This window comes from Helianthus annuus, chromosome 9 (assembly GCF_002127325.2).
Source record: "Helianthus annuus cultivar XRQ/B chromosome 9, HanXRQr2.0-SUNRISE, whole genome shotgun sequence".
In the NCBI taxonomy this organism is placed as follows: domain Eukaryota; kingdom Viridiplantae; phylum Streptophyta; class Magnoliopsida; order Asterales; family Asteraceae; genus Helianthus; species Helianthus annuus.
The window spans coordinates 36,082,819-36,100,721 of record NC_035441.2 but is presented as its reverse complement, the minus strand read 5'-3'; the positions used below and the strand labels follow the sequence as shown (position 1 = coordinate 36,100,721).

At 38.9% G+C, this 17,903-nt stretch overlaps 2 protein-coding genes across 2 annotated transcripts in view; one reads left to right on the top strand and one right to left on the bottom strand.

The window, feature by feature from the left end:
* LOC110874223 ((R)-mandelonitrile lyase 2) overlaps positions 1–17,249 on the top strand; it is a 68,323-nt gene extending 51,074 nt beyond the window's left edge. Inside the window, exons 2-3 of the mRNA XM_035976906.1 lie at positions 10,102–10,813; positions 16,332–17,249. Coding sequence (XP_035832799.1) covers positions 10,102–10,813; positions 16,332–17,224 — 1,605 coding nt within the window. The 3' untranslated portion in view covers positions 17,225–17,249. The remainder of the gene's footprint in view (positions 1–10,101; positions 10,814–16,331) is intronic.
* A 638-nt stretch (positions 17,250–17,887) lies between these two features.
* The window catches only part of LOC110875505, a 12,495-nt gene continuing 12,479 nt past the window's right edge, over positions 17,888–17,903 (bottom strand). The window contains exon 5 of the mRNA XM_022123701.1: positions 17,888–17,903. This exon is cut by the window's right edge and continues 158 nt beyond it. Coding sequence (XP_021979393.1) covers positions 17,888–17,903 — 16 coding nt within the window.

Sequence of the window (17,903 nt, the reverse complement as noted above, 5' to 3'; positions counted from 1 at the left end):
CGAGTGTGCAAACCTTACCTCGACAAGTTCGTAATTGTGTTTATCGACGACATCCTAATCTACTCGAAAAGTCAAGAGGAGCATGAACAACATCTGCGTCTTATTCTCGAACTCCTTCGCAATGAGCAACTGTACGCCAAGTTCTCGAAATGTGACTTCTGGCTTCGAGAAGTCCACTTCCTTGGACATGTGGTCAATAAGGACGGAATTCATGTCGATCTAGCTAAGATCGACTCTATAAAGAATTGGCCTACACCTAAGACTCCGACCGAAGTTCGCCAATTCTTGGGATTGGCAGGATACTATCGTAGATTCATCAAGGGATTTTCGAAGATTGCTCAACCCCTCACGACTCTCACTCAGAAGGGTATCGCTTACAAGTGGAATGAAGCTCAGGAGTCCGCTTTTCAGAAGCTAAAGGATAACCTCTGTAGTGCTCCTATTCTCTCGTTACCTGAAGGTACCGACGACTTTGTGGTTTACTGCGATGCGTCTATTCATGGGCTCGGTTGCGTGTTAATGCAACGCGAGAAAGTTATTGCTTACGCTTCTCGACAACTTAAGACTCACAAAAGGAACTACACTACGCATGACTTGGAACTGGGAGCAGTGGTTTTTGCTCTTAAGATATGGAGACATTACCTGTACGGTACCAAGTGCACCATTTACACCGATCACAGGAGTCTCGAGCATATCTTCAAGCAAAAGGAATTATACATGCGATAACGTTGATGGGTCGAACTCTTGAATGATTACGAATGCGAAATCAAGTACCATTCGGGAAAAGCCAATGTTGTGGGAGACGCCCTCAGTCAAAAGGACACTACACCCAAGCGCGTGCGAGCGCTACAACTTACAATCCAGTCTAACCTCCCTACTCAGATTCGAAATGCTCAGGTTGAAGCATCGAAACCAGAGAACATCAGGGCTGAGTCCCTACGAGGATCGAGGCAGCGGTCAGAACAAAAAGAAGACGGCGCTTACTATGTAACCGGACGCATATGGGTCCCCCTTTATGGAAAGTTACGCGAGCTCGTGATGGACGAAGCCCATAAGTCCCGTTACTCAGTACATCCTGGTTCGGACAAGATGTACCACGACCTCAAGACTACTTATTGGTGGCCTGGTATGAAGGCCAACATAGACACCTATGTTAGCAAGTGCTTGACCTGTGCTAGAGTTAAGGCCGAATACCGGAAGCCGCCAGGCTTGTTACAACAACCAGAGATCCCGAAATGGAAATGGGAGCAAATTTCCATGGATTTCGTTACTGGCCTACCTAGATCCCAACGAGGAAATGACACTATTTGGGTGATAGTAGATCGATTGACCAAGTCTGCACACTTTTTGGCTATCAAAGAAACAGACAAGTTCTCTACCTTGGCAAACATTTACTTAAAGGAAGTAGTATCAAGGCACGGGGTGCCAACCTCCATTATTTCCGATCGAGACGCACGTTTTACTTCGGAGTTGTGGCAAGCTATGCACAAATCCTTTGGCTCACATTTAGACATGAGCACCGCTTATCATCCACAAACGGATGGGCAGTCTGAACGCACCATCCAAACCCTGGAAGACATGCTTAGGGCATGTGTGATCGATTTTGGCAAGAGTTGGGAGAGCATCTACCGCTAGTGGAATTCTCGTATAATAACAGCTACCACACCAGCATTCAGGCAGCACCTTTTGAGGCATTGTACGGTCGTAAATGTCGATCACCTCTTTGCTGGGCGGAAGTTGGTGACAGCCAGATCACAGGCCCAGAACTGGTGGTAGACACAACGGAAAGGATTGCCCAGATCAGACAACGCATGGCGGCAGCTCGTGACCGTCAGAAAGGTTACGTTGATAAGCGTAGGAAACCGCTAGAATTCCAGGTTGGTGACCGGGTTCTACTTAAAGTCTCACCCTGGAAGGGTGTGGTTCGTTTTGGTAAACGGGGCAAGCTGAATCCGCGATACGTTGGACCATTCGAAATTACCGAGAAGATCGGTAAGGTTGCATATAGGTTGAACCTGCCAGAAGAACTGAGTGCGGTACACAACGTCTTCCACATGTCTAATCTGAAGAAGTGTCTGTCAGATGAAACACTCATAATTTCTTTCAAGGAACTCACTATTGACGAACGGCTACACTTTACTGAGGAACCGGTTGAGATCACGGATCGAGAGATCAAAACCCTCAAACGTAGCCAGATACCTCTCGTGCGAGTTCGTTGGAACTCGCGACGTGGCCCAGAGTTTACCTGGGAACAGGAAGACCAGATGAAGGCTAGGAAGTATAGGAAGCAATAAGATTAGGACATGTGGAAAAATTTAAAATAAAGAGGAAGGGTATTTTAGTCAATCTTATCCTTTTCTTCTTCCTTCTTCTTCCCAGTAATATCAAAACACACCATTTTCAAAACCCACCATCTTCAACCATTTCTTCACTTTCTATCTCAATAATCACTACATTATAGTGCGATTTTCGTCACCAATCAATGACTCAAACACCCGATCAACGTGTGTTCTTCAGCTTTTTTGAAGAAAACCCAGTTTAATTCATACAAAATCTCGTTTTCCGGTGATTTTGAAGATAATTACTCGATTCGTTCGATTCGATCGCTGATAAGTGTTTCAATCATTCAAATTTCGTCAATCATTGAAGAAACCGACTTCGATCCATGTAAGAAATTCTTTAATTTCATTTTTATTATCTGGGTATTTGATTTTGTCATTGCGTTTTACGATCTTGGCGGGGGTCCGAGGGCAGCGCCCCTGGTAGCAGGGTCCCAGGTGTGACACTCTAGGTTTTCCCGAGTAACCCTCTTGTGTGTATGAATAAATTATTAAATGAAAGGTGTGAATTATCTTGATGTGCTATGTGTTGATAATGTGTACGTATAATATATAGTTATGAATATGCTTATAATGGTGAACCGAGACAAAGAGGGCCCGACTCGAGACCACTGGGTCTCGAGTGACCCACATCAGTTGGGCCGCACCCCTTGTGAGTCCACTTTAGAGCCCATTAGGTGCATCACCATGGCATGGATATAAACCTCACACATCAGCCGACTTACCTCATTTGGACAACAATCACTCTCCCAAATTCCCAAACATTCTCTCACTCCTTCTAGCTTTCTCTCTCTAGAAAACCCCCAAACATCACCACACACCTCACACTATTCTTGAAGAAACCGGTGGGAAGACGAAGGCTCGGGAGCTTGGATTCTTCGTTCTTGCACACTCTTGCACCACAACAAACCCTCGGTTAGTTTGAGTTTGTCTTGGCTGTTGTGTCAATATGTTACAGGATAGGATGGCTACTTACTCTAATATGTTAAATAATGAATGAATAGAATGTCATACCAACATGATGCATGGATTTGTGTTAAAATGATATAATATTGGGGGTGAGTAATAGGATAGTATTTGATATGTGAACCGGTTTAAATAGATGTCTATCGAATAGGTTTTTGCATGTTAGAAACATGAATGTGTTGATGAAACAATGATGTCGATAATATTTAGGGACATTGTGATAATACTAGTGATAAAAATGGTTGCGTGATTCTTCCTGATAAGATTTAACGGGTGAAACAATTTTTGAGAATGAGGGATTAGGCCTATCTTGGTTATAAACATGATGAATGTGCTTGATGAACTGTATGAAGATCATTGAAATATTTGAATATATGATGTTTGATCTGTTTTGATTTAGAATTAGACAAGAAAACATGTTTATGTGTTTTCATTGGATAGTACACAATTTCATACACATGAAATTCTATTGGTTAGTACAAAGCTGGCACATGTTCTAGAATCAGCAGGCAATGCGAGTCGAGACCCCTAGTTTGGACTCGAGATCTCCAGGGTTGCGACGCAATATTCACTACTCGAGACCCTTCGGATGTGACTCGAGACCTCGTACTCTCGAGTCGAGACCACCTGTTCTCGACTGGACTGCTTGACTCCGTTATTGGGCCACAATGCGTGACAACATGTTTTTGGTTGTGCGTGTTTACTTGCTACTCAACTGGATTATGTGCTGCCATGATGTAACTGTTTAACTGTTAGAACATGCCCAATAACATGTAGGGTACTGGTATGATATGTATGCTATGTGTTAGAATATACGTGACATCTCTATACCTAAACCTGACCCATACTGGTAACCATGCAAGGACGTGGTGACCAACGTGTTTGACCAAGTAAACTAATCTACCGAGCAACCCAAGGTGAGTTCACAACTATTAAAGCATGCGTTCCCGGTGGTTTGGGAAACGGAAACTTAAGCAACGCTATCCCTCTCGTAAGGGATAAACATCTAGTTTTCTCCCCTTAAATGGGACTCTTAGTTAAAAACTGTTTATACGGAATGCAACGAGCAACACTAAACGAAACTCTATCACTCAAGTACCTACTACTTAATACCGATTAGTCGCCGGGGCCAGGCGAACGGGTTATTAGTTGATAGCGCTATTTAGGTCTTACCAGCCTCACACCGTGCCTGTAGAGGATCAGTCGTGAACTAATGTACTCTGGCAAACCGTCAATGATGATAGAACATTGACAAACGGGGCACTGCGGAAACGTACGGTCACCTAGTATTCGGTATTGGAAAAACAGTTTAGTCGCTTACTTATGGGGTAGCTCCCCATGGCATGTATAAACGGATAAATTAACTGGTGAAACAAGTTTTTGGTAATTAAAAACTGGACAACTCGTGAACTCGCCAACATTTTTGTTGATACCCTACTGCATGCTTTGCATGTACCCAGTGACTCAGGAGCTTGCTACTTGGGGATGTGTAGTGGTCGTCTAACCCATGTGTTGGGTTCTAAATAAACTTGAACCGTGAACTTTGTTTTAAACTATTTTGTCTACGCTTCCGCTACTTATGTTACTATTTGAACTTAAAACTTTTGAACCTGATTTTGATATTTGCTAACCTTGTTGTTGGTGAATATTACTTCTGCTATTAATTAGATTGCTCAGTATAATTGGTGGCTGGATCCTGGTCAGTCACGCCCCCAAGCGGTGGTACTCCGCATGTGGATTTTGGGGGTGTGACACCAGGGGCGGCAGCCCCTGGCGGGGTCCAAGGGGCAGAGCGAAGACAGTAATTTTCCAGAAAAAATTTCGATTAAATTGCTTTAATAAAAATGCATCAGAAAAATTAATTTTCCAGAAATTGGCTCAGTTCGAAGACAGTAATTCGTAGACATTTCAGACAGTTCACAGACAATTCACAGACAGTTCACAGATCAGTTTTATATGTCCATTGCGTTTTAGAAATAAGAGAGTTTTATGTGTTTTCTGGCCATTGCGTTTTAGAAAAAAACACATTTTTAAGTGTTTTTAGTCATTGCGTTTTAGGTAAAACACATTTTTGAAATGTTTTTAGTCATTGCGTTTTAGGTTAAACACATTTTTAGGTGTTTTCAATCCATTGCGTTTTAAAGAGAACACTTTCTTTTGTATTTTTGGGCCATTGCGTTTTAGAAATGAGACATTTTTAAGTGTTTTCTGGCCATTGCGTTTTATAAATAAGACATTTCTTTGTGTTTTTGGTGCATTGCGTTTTAGGTAAAACACATTTCTATGTGTTTTCAGTCCATTGCGTTTTAAAAAAACAGACATTTTAAGTGTTTTCTGGCCATTGCGTTTTAAAAATAATACATTTGTTTGTGTTTTTAGTGCATTGCGTTTTAGGTAAAACATATTTTTATGTGTTTTCGGTCCATTGCGTTTTAGAAACTACATTTTCTTTTGAGTTTTTAGGCTATTGCGTTTTAGAAATAACACATTTCTTTGTGTTTTCTGGCCATTGCGTTTTACAAATAAGACATTTCTTTGTGTTTTTGGTGCATTGCGTTTTAGAAAAATGTCATTTTTTAGGTTTTTTTTCCATTGCGTTTTACACAACTGGTTTTTTTCCATTGTCTTTTACGTAACTGGGTTTTCAAAAAAAAAATTCGAAAATATAGCAATAGTATACTCGTTTTAAAGATAAAAAAAACGCTCGTTTTTTTGGTGCAATTTTTATAAAAAATAATGTCGTATGAAAGAGTTATTAACGTTTAAAAAATGGGGGGGAATTGGAGGAGAGAGAAACTATTGCATTGGATTGACTAGAATGCCTCTAAACAAACTCACGCGCCTCTTTTCTTCCCTTCAATTTCCATCATTTAATCTTAGCCCTTGATTAACTAAATGGATGGTTAAGATCACTTTCTAGCCTTTTTAGCCAAATAAACTTTCTATTGTATATCCACCCTAATAATTTAATACTAAAATAAGTGCAATAGGCTCTTCCATAGATATCGCATCCATGAATAATTTATAATAGAGTAAACTGCCATTTTGGTCCCTGTGGTTTGGTCAATTTTGCCACTTTAGTCCAAAACTTAAACTTTTTGCATCTGGGTCCCTGTGGTTTTAGTTTTATTGCCATTTTGGTCCAAAAATGAAATCAGGTCATATTTGTCTTATAAAATCCTGTTATTTTGTCATTTCCGCAGGGGCAAAATGATCATTTCTTTTTTATAAATAAATACCATATTTTATAAGACAAATGTGACCTGATTTGCCCCTGAGGAAAATGACAAAATTGCAGGATTTTATAAGACAAGTATGACCTGATTTCATTTTTGGACCAAAATGGCAATAAAATTGAAACCACAGGGACCCAGATGCAAAAGATTTGAGTTTTGGACTAAAGTGGCAAAAGTAACCAAACCTCAGGGACCAAAATGGCAGTTTACTCTTTATAATATAAAATGCCATGTGCATTTTCATAGTAAGTTATGAACGGTCAACTAACTAGCTTGTTTCTTTTTAAAGGCCACTCGACGCCCATCTCTCCATCTTTGTGTCTAAACAATATGAAACGGGCGAACCATCATCTGGTTGTACTCTTTCTTCTCGTGATCAGTGTTGGTTCACAGTGGAAAATCGAATGTTTCTTAGAGCCTAATTCTCGTCCAGGCATGTCAGCCTTATTTATCTCTTTCTCCATTGATCATTAGATCTGTTGCAACTTGTACTCACATATATTACCTAACGAGTTTTGCTACACGTACCTTATTCGGTTTTACTAAATGTATCATATTGTTAAATCACTTGTTATATAGGCCATACCACACTCCCAACATACTTTTTTTAGAACGATAAATTTTCTTTTATTCTCTGCTGTTTGTGGGACTTGAACCCAATACCCCCTTCCCAAAGTGTTTAAAAGCTTTGCTTTTAGCAATGGACCACCACCCCACTAGTTACTCCCCATGGCATGTATAAACGGATAAATTAACTGGTGAAACAAGTTTTTGGTAATTAAAAACTGGAAAACTCGTGAACTCGCCAACATTTTTGTTGATACCCTACTGCATGCTTTGCAGGTACCCAATGACTCAGGAGCTTGCTACTTGGGGACGTGTAGTGGTCGTCTAACCCATGTGTTGGGTTCTAAATAAACTTGAACCGTGAACTTTGTTTTAAACTGTTTTGTCTACGCTTCCGCTACTTATGTTACTATTTGAACTTAAAACTTTTGAACCTGATTTTGATATTTGCTAACCTTGTTGTTGGTGAATATTACTTCTGCTATTAATTAGATTGCTCAGTATAATTGGTGGTTGAATCCTGGTCAGTCACGCCCCCAAGCGGTGGTACTCCGCATGTGGATTTTGGGGTTGTGACACCAGGGGCGGCAGCCCCTAGCGGGGTCCAAGGGGCAGAGCGAAGACAGTAATTTTCCAGAAAAAATTTCGATTAAATTGCTTTAATAAAAATGCATCAGAAAAATTAATTTTCCAGAAATTGGCTCATTTCGAAGACAGTAATTCGTAGACATTTCAGACAGTTCACAGACAATTCACAGACAGTTCACAGATCAGTTTTATATGTCCATTGCGTTTTAGAAATAAGAGAGTTTTATGTGTTTTCTGGCCATTGCGTTTTAGAAAAAAACACATTTTTTAAGTGTTTTTAGTCATTGCGTTTTAGGTAAAACACATTTTTGAAATGTTTTTAGTCATTGCGTTTTAGGTTAAACACATTTTTAGGTGTTTTCAATCAATTGCGTTTTAAAGAGAACACTTTCTTTTGTATTTTTGGGCCATTGCGTTTTAGAAATGAGACATTTTTAAATGTTTTCTGGCCATTGCGTTTTATAAATAAGACATTTCTTTGTGTTTTTGGTGCATTGCGTTTTAGGTAAAACACATTTCTATGTGTTTTCAGTCCATTGCGTTTTAAAAAAAAAACAGACATTTTAAGTGTTTTCTGGCCATTGCGTTTTAAAAATAATACATTTGTTTGTGTTTTTAGTGCATTGCGTTTTAGGTAAAACATATTTTTATGTGTTTTCAGTCCATTGCGTTTTAGAAACTACATTTTCTTTTGAGTTTTTAGGCTATTGCGTTTTAGAAATAACACATTTCTTTGTGTTTTCTGGCCATTGCGTTTTACAAATAAGACATTTATTTGTGTTTTTGGTGCATTGCGTTTTAGAAAAATGTCATTTTTTAGGTTTTTTTTTCCATTGCGTTTTACACAACTGGTTTTTTTCCATTGCGTTTTACGTAACTGGGTTTTCAAAATTTTTTTTCAAAAATATAGCAATAGTATACTCGTTTTAAAGATAAAAAAAACGCTCGTTTTTTTGGTGCAATTTTTATAAAAAATAATGTCGTATGAAAGAGTTATTAACGTTTAAAAAAAGGGGGGGGGATTGGAGGAGAGAGAAACTATTGCATTGGATTGACTAGAATGCCTCTAAACAAACTCACGCGTCTCTTTTCTTCCCTTCAATTTCCATCATTTAATCTTAGCCTTTGATTAACTAAATGGATGGTTAAGATCACTTCCTAGCATTTTTAACCAAATAAAATTTCTATTGTATCTCCACCCTAATAATTTAATACTAAAATAAGTGCAATAGGCTCTTCCATAGATATCGCATCCATGAATAATTTATAATATAAAATGCGATGTGCATTTTCATAGTAAGTTATGAACGGTCAACTAACTAGCTTGTTTCTTTTTAAAGGCCACTCGACGCCCATCTCTCCATCTTTGTGTCTAAACAATATGAAACGGGCGAACCATCATCTGGTTGTACTCTTTCTTCTCGTGATCAGCGTTGGTTCACAGTGGAAAATCGAATGTTTGTTAGAGCCTAATTCTCGTCCAGGCATGTCAGCCTTATTTATCTCTTTCTCCATTGATCATTAGATCTGTTGCAACTTGTACTCACATATATTACCTAACGAGTTTTGCTACACGTACCTTATTCGGTTTTACTAAATGTATCATATTGTTAAATCACTTGTTATATAGGCCATACCACACTCCCAACATACTTTTTTTAGAACGATAAATTTCTTTTATTCTCTGCTGTTTGTGGGACTTGAACCCAATACCCCCCTCCCAAAGTGTTTAAAAGCTTTGACTTTAGTAATGGACCACCACCCCACTAGTTACTCCCAACATACTGATACAGCTTTTCTATGAGCCGTATAAATGGGGAGATGTTCATATGTAATGGTGCTAATTAAACGAGGGTCGGTAGATCCAACATGATATTAACCTGAAAATTGTGTCAAATATATGAACCCGACCACAACGCGAATATTTGTGGGTTGACAGAACAGTTCCCGTTTAACTTGATTTTTTTTTTTTTATTTTTCACATATTATTACGTTATATTTACAGTTTTAAAACATATATAAATAAAAATGTTGCAAAATAATTACATTTTAATTATGAATATTATGTTCATTTTTTCTTCAGTTTTTAGATTTTGCAATGAAATACTAACCAATTAAAATTTTGACATACAACATTTTTCAAAAAAAAAAAATATAACAAAAAGTAAACGGGTTACACGACTTAACCTGTAAATCCGTTGGATTGAGACGAACACGCCGTGTCTAGGTAAACGGATTCGCAGGTTTGACCCCAAACCAATCCAATCCGTTTATACAGAATCCAAACCCGCAAATTTTCTGTTACCTTCATCTTGTGTTTTCGTGCCATTTCAAAACATCACACCCCCTTCCTATGCTGCATCTATAGGTTTTTTGTTAATAAAAAAAATCAATCAAATCAACAGGTTTCCAACCACTTAAAGAACATTCTTTGTCTATGGCATGCAGATGAAAGTTACCTTGGTTTTACACATGAAGCCGCAGCTTTCTCTCCAGCGAAAGAATACGATTACATTATCGTCGGAGGAGGGACCACCGGTTGCCCATTAGCCGCCACCTTATCCGAAAAGTATTCTGTATTACTGCTTGAGCGAGGCGGTGTTGCGGCCACTTCGGACGCTAACATCTACTACGAAGACAGAATGTTCAACCCCCTCTTATATGCAGACGCCTTTGATTCCCCTGCTCAAGACTTTAAAACTGACGAAGGTGTATTATGCCATAGAGGGAGGGTTCTGGGAGGTACTAGCATGATAAATTTCGGGTTTTGGTCCCGAGCTGATGACTACTTCTATGAAAACTCGGGTATTGAATGGGATATGAGTGCAGTTAAAAGTGCATATGAGTGGGTAGAAGATAGTATTGTTACACGTAGAGTTCGTTTAGGTGCATTCCAAGCTACTACTTTCGATGCGTTGGTAGAAGCTGGAGTTGTTCCGGACAATGGGTTCACCTTGGACCACGTTCAAGGCGCCAAGGTTGGTGGTTCCACCTTTGATGATTCCGGGAGACGACATGGTGCGGTGGAGCTCCTCAGTAAGGGGAACCCAGAAAATTTAACGGTGGTAGTTCATGCAATTGTTAATCGAGTCATCTTCTCCACCTCTCAACCTTTAGGTATGTACATAAAATAATGAGAAATTTATGAATTATTTGTTTATGTACATAAAATAATGAGAAATTTATGAATTATTTGTTTATGTACATAAAATAACTTCCAGGAATCTCTTTATACGTTATATAGAGAGATTACAAACGTTTATTTAATAATAAATGTGATCTTATTTCCAAGAAGTGATTGGAAAGAATTCATGTGACAGCATCATATACTTTCAAGCCAAAATTTTTCTAATTTTCCTTATTTTAACTAAGTTTGAATTTTAAAAGCTAATTATGTTTTAAAAAAATTCAGAAAAATTAACATAAAATTTAAATTCTAATTGTTAATTAATCAAGGAAAGAAAGAATTCTACTGGAACTGTTAATCTATCATTATTACTTTTTTAGATACTTCAAATTAAAATATTTTAACAACAATAGTTCTAATAAATGGGGATGATTAACTAAAAACAACTTTCTTTAATGTCCTTGTTTACATTGGTTTTAAAAGTGATCATTGTTGTTTGAAGAATCGGGTGTGTGTATTAAAAGATACGGATGGGTTTTAGCAATTGATAACGATGATAAAATTACAAAGAAAATAACAAATGTCTTGTGCAAAGATATATTGATGTAGTTTCACGTGTAATCAAATGGCTTAAAAAACTATTGATAATTAAAGACTATAAATCAAACCAAAAGTTGCAAGAACAAAGTTTTTTTTATAAAATTCTATCAAAAACCATCTAACAATGAACGTTAGAACCTAATTTATAACTATGAAAAAGATAAAATAGGAAATTCAAATTTTAAATAAAAATATAAGATATGCTGATATGCTCCTGCATCATACTCTCCGTCTTCGAAAAAACTCGTCCTCGAGTTTTGTCTTCGAACCAAGTCACCGGTCGAATGGAACATCAACCCGATTCCGCTTTATGATTATAATCATTACCCCTTTAAACAACTTAACTTCATGGATCATTTCGTCCGACTCTAGACTTGTACCACCCGGGTTGAATGGAGCATCGGTCCTTCTCATGTTCACTATCGGCTTCAAATCATGACCCAAATTCGAAGTTATCTTCTCATTGAGCTTAGAGTAGGGTCCATTAGTAATTGGCTTCAAATGTGATCTGGTAGCATGACCCAAGTTAATAAGAAAACCCATGTAGGTCATTACCCATGTAGGTCGATTTGCTTTTAGCGGATGTGGATTCCACCATCACAATTAAAGGATCATTAACCAATTCCATCAAGGAATTTACATCGTTTCCTACATTTTCAGTTGGGCCACGTGGGCTTTTGCGATGCATTTGATCCATGCACATACACCCCAAACTGTCGGTAGATTCGATCTCATCAATATCCACCAAAATATTTTTGTTATTTTCCATGGATTCTTAACTTTGAATTACCACTAAAATAGGCACCCCATATGGAATACCATCTTTTCCAACAACACGGATATAATTGCCAACATTAATTTTTTGCGTATTTGAGTTAGAGTTAACTGTCATTTTCGTCCCTGTGGTTTGGTCACTTTGGCCATTTCAGTCCATTTTTAAAAAATGCGTCATTTTCTTCCCCGACGTTCTAGAAAGGGGCCATTTCAGTCCAAAAATCATAACCCAGTTAAGTCGGTTTGTAAATAAGGACTGATTGTGTAAATTTGTAACATAAAGAACCATTTAAGTAAAATGTATAAATATTAATATAATTATAAAATATATAATATAAAAACACCACCACCACTAGCCCTGCCACCACCACCACTCCGCTGCCACCACCACCATCACCACTGCCACCACCGCCACCGCCACCATCACCACCGCCACCACAGCCACCACCGCCACCACAGCCACTGCCACCACCACCACCGCCGCCGCCACCACCACCACCGCCACCACAGCCACTGCCACCACCATCAACGTCATCATCGTCATCATATGTTATCATCATCATCGATCATCATCGACCTTCATCATCATAATCGCGATCTTTATCATCATCATCAGACCTTCATCACCACTGCCGCCGCCTGCAACTCACCGGAAAAACGGCACCCCCACCGTCGCCGGTCCTCTCTCCCGCCTTCTTCTCTCTCTCTCTCTCTCGTCATTATCTCTCTTTCTCTCTCTCCGAATTTCTCCCTCTCTCGTCTGATCTGTGAGATGTGGAGACACGGTTAGTTTGGTTCGTGGGGTGTCGGAAAGATGGCCGGATTTACTCCGGTCACCGGAGTTGAGAGATAAAGGTGATGGTGGTGGTGATTGCAGAGCATAGAGAGAGAGAGAGAGTAGAGAGAGAGAGAGTGGTGGCAGTGGCTGTGGTGGCGGTGGTGGCTGTGGTGGCGGTGGCGGTGGTGGTGGTGGTGGTAGTGGCTGTGGTGGCGGTGGTGGTGGTGGTGGCAGCGGATGTGGTGGCGGCAGCGGAGTGGTGGTGGTGGCAGGGCTACCAGTGGTGGTGTTTTTATATTATATATTTTATAATTATATTAATATTTATACATTTTACTTAAATGGTCCTTTATGTTACAAATTTACAAATCAGTCCTTATTTACAAACCGACTTAACTGGGTTATGATTTTTGGATTGAAATGGCACATTTCCAGAACGTCGGGGAGGAAAATGGCGCATTTTTGAAAAATGGACTGAAATTGCCAAAGTGACCAAACCACAGGGACGAAAATGGCAGTTAACTCTTTGAGTTATCTCTTTCCATTTGAAATCCCGCAATCGTCGCTTCTTCATTTTTTTTTCATAATAATAACAATACGATTCCACACGAAAAAGGCAATTACAAAGCAATGGCAGGTAGTCGGGCAACAAGTTGCGCCGCCACCCCCTTTAAATCCAATATATATTCGACATGACGAAAGAACTTACCATGGTAATAGATTGAGTCCCACAAGTAGTCTCTGGATCACCCGTATTCATCATACACGGGAGGAGAATTATATATAACGTCGCCATTGGTAAGATACTCCTCATCCCCGGATAACTCGTCCCTGACGGGTTCTTCCGGTTCTGTTTCCTTCCATAACGAAGAATCCTCAAGATCCCAAATCCTTTGCTTGATTCGTCTAGTCTCGTGTTGTAACTCGAGATCCATGACTCGTTTCCGGAGTCGCTTGATCTTAAGATCCCGCGGGTTAGGATCAACTCCGTCGTTGCCTCGGTCGGCGGTTCTACGAACAGGGCGTCGATCTTCACCATGAGCACGTGAATCGAGACTATCTCTACCGTTGCCTCGGTCAGCGATTCTACGGACACGAGAATAATCGCTATCACGTTGAGCCATTTGACAAACCATGAGCTGTGATACCACCTGATACAATTTTGCGTGCAATTAAATGGCTCAAGAAACTATTGATAATTAAAGACTATAAATCGAACCAAAGGTTATAAGAACAAAGTTCTTTTTATAAAATTCAATCAAAAACCATCTAACAATGAACCCTAGAATCTAATTTATAACTATAAAAATGATAAAATAGGAAATCCAAATTTTAAATAAAAATTTAAGATATGCTGATATACTCCTGCATCACATATTTAGAAAGTAGTGAATTGTAATTGTACATTCATCTTTTATTATTGTACGTAAGAAAGATACGTTTTTTTTGGAATGGTGAACTTCATGTATAAGGTTATCAAACTCTCCAGGTCAAAGAGTGTCGTATTGCCCCACTTTGGCCAGACTATGTTGTCTTAACCGGGCCGACGCTGTCTTCAAAGTTTGGCTTTTTTAGGCGTTCCATTGGGAAACCATACCGACGGCTGCCACTTGGCAGTCGTTGTGCCACCAGAAGAGTAGAACTCTCTAGCGTAACACACAGTCGGACGAAAACCCGATTGGGCTCGGGAATCGAACTGACAAACTCACACAAGTTCTCGTTCAAATCTTTCATTGCCTATATCCACCCCAATATGATAAAAGTGGGAATATAATTTGAGTCTATCGTAGTTTTATTTTGCTATTACCTAATATATAAATATAATACATGAGTCTATGACCTAATATATAAATATAATAATCCAATTATTTTCAAATAAATATTTTCAAAGATACGTTAGATGTCCATAAGGCTGGACGGTATGGGGGTCGTCCCCCTCCGTCCCGGTCCGTCACCGGAGCCAACACCATGCCGCCCCCTGCGTCCTCCTCCCCGTCTTCAACGTCCATTCTTCGACGTTCAGGATGATCCTCCAGGTGGGCCCTCTTTCTTCGACGTTCCGTCACCCCATCCCGCCGAGCTCCGTCCCCCGTCTGCGTACCGTATAGCCTAACGTGTAGCTTGAAATGAGCACCGCATATGATAAACCTTTTTCAGTGCCTACCAGTTACCACATTTTGTGACTCATTCTTTGCATTTGAACTTTCTTTTGGTCTTTATATATTCCAGATTTTTATAGATTATTGTTGTATTTGTTATTTTGCATTTGGGTGTTACTAAATGCATCCTTTTTCTGTTAATTTTATTGGGTGTATTTTCTTTTTAAAATTTTTAACTAAATACAATCAAACCTTTTATTTTATTATTTCTATAAAAATTGCATCTAGTTTAAATTTTTAAACAATTCAAATTTTCACCTAAAGTCCCCCTATTATTTATTATGTCAAATCAACAACTTTTAACGTTTATACAAAATAATAGTTTATGAGAAAAAAAAAACAAATAACAAACTATAGATTTGCTTTAGCTTATAACAAAACTGAATAAGCCCATGTTCATCTTCCCATTATAATCTATATATTTTTTTTAAATATATCAAACAAAAATGCAACCTAAATTTTAGAATTTTTGTTATTGACCAATCTAAGCAACCAGATGTCAGCAACCTAATTGAAGTAAAACCCATGAGAAAAATAACAAGCTCCACATGAATATGACGCAAAAATATCAAGAAACTAACAATATCTGAATCGACTGTAACTTATATATGATTCGGGTATCAATGGTAATAATATAAAGTTGAAAGAGTAAAACTAAGACCAGAAAAAAAAATTAAGATGAAATTGAGTACCTGTTATGTTAGATTTTAAAAGATAATACAAAAGCAAGTGAAAAGGGGGCAATGCAGAAAATCGGGGAAATTGGAAGGATATTAAAAGATTCTGCAAGGAATAAACAAATAAGAACCGGGCAACGTGTAGGATCAATTATAAAACAGATTAAAGATCAATTCTTTAAAAACTATACTCCCAAAAAAAATTATTTAAAAAAAATTATAAGAATTTTTTAAAGATGTGAAATTTATAGAATTTTAAAATGATTTTTTAAGGAACGAAGTATAAAAGTAAAAAAAGGAAAGTGTGTTTAGCTATAGATGATAAATCACATTCACACTAAGATCATCTTTAATATTTCAAGCTTGGCTACTGCTAAGATGATCAAAAAAGTAAATATATAAATACAATAATGTATTCCTTTCCAAGTATATTTTTAATATGTTTTATAGTTTTTTTTTTTTAACAGCTAACTCATATACCCTTTATTCTAAGTAAAAAACCTGATGTTTTTTTTCACAGCTGCAACTGGCGTTACATACCATGACTCCAGAGGAAGACGTAAGGAAGTACGTGTAAGAACAGGCGGAGAGGTAATTTTGAGTGCTGGAACTCTTGGGAGTCCACAACTTTTGCTACTAAGTGGATTAGGGCCAAACTCGACCCTCTCGTCTCTAAATATTCCAGTTGTTCGTGACCATCCATTTATTGGACAATTTATGGCTGATAATCCTCGTAATACAGTTGTTCTTAAGGTACCTGATAATATAACTGATGTAGGAATTCATGTAGCTGGGATCACAAACAGTGGCCCATACGTAGAATCTACTGCATTACCTCGAGTTACAACTATCATACCTTTCATACCTTTCTTAAACGTGGTTGCACCTACAAACTTAAGTCTGGCGCTACTTGCTGGAAAGGTCTCGAGACCAAAAGCAATTGGCTCACTGAATCTAAAATCGTCTTTTGATGTTACAATTACCCCAAGAGTTCGGTTTAATTATTACTCTAACGCTGATGACCGACTCCAATGCCGCAATATTGTTGATGTGCTTAGGAGCGTTTTGGAAACTCCAGCTATGGGAAAATATAAGTTTCCCACGATTAATGGTCCTAGCCGTTTGATTTTTATTGGTCCATCGGTACCCAAGGATTCAAATGATGAAGAGTCCGTTGCGACTTTCTGTAATCAAACATTGGGCTCATTTAACCATTATCATGGGGGATGCTTGGTGAACAAGGTGGTTGATAGCCGTTTAAAAGTCATTGGGGTGGATTCTTTACGAGTTGCGGACGCTTCTACGTTTTTCAACTCACCAGGAACGAATCCTCAGGCGGCCACTATGATGTTAGGCCGATACATTGGTGAGAAAATACTTAACGAAAGAGCAGCAGGTGACACTCATTCTTGATATTAAGAATATTTCATCTCAATAATTGCTGGGAGATGTTGGAAGCTGGTCAAGTATTTGTGGGTCTTTAGTTACTATTTCCAGGAAAAAAAAACTATACCTTGTAGTATTTCCGTTTTCTAGTTTCTCTTTGTTGTAATCTTTCTTATTTAAGCTTTTCTAAGTAATAAATAAACTGAATATGTTCCGGCATTTATCTATGTATATTTTTTGATGTAAAGTATTATTCGTTAAGTGTTTGGTATTCAGGAATGAGAGAGGGAATGAAATTGACTATCACCCATTATATATGGCATTTCATTCCCTCAAATTCATTCCATCCACACCTCTTGTTTTTTTTCCATTTCATTCCCTCTCCTACCTTCATCACCAACACCTCCCACCACCTCCACCACTCGCCACCCACAAATGCCACCACCACCCGCCGTCACCACCTTACGCCGTCGACCACCGACGCCGCCATCCGTCGTGTCACCGCCGACCACCGCCACCGAACACCGACGCCACCGCCACCACCCGCCGCCGCAACCACCCCCTCCGCCACCGAACATCGGTACCAACGCCACCATCAACCACTAAACACCACCGACCACCGCCACCAGAACCCACCACCGTCGCCACCCTCCGCCACCGAACACCAGCACCACCACCGGCCACCACCACTCACACCGCCCACCCG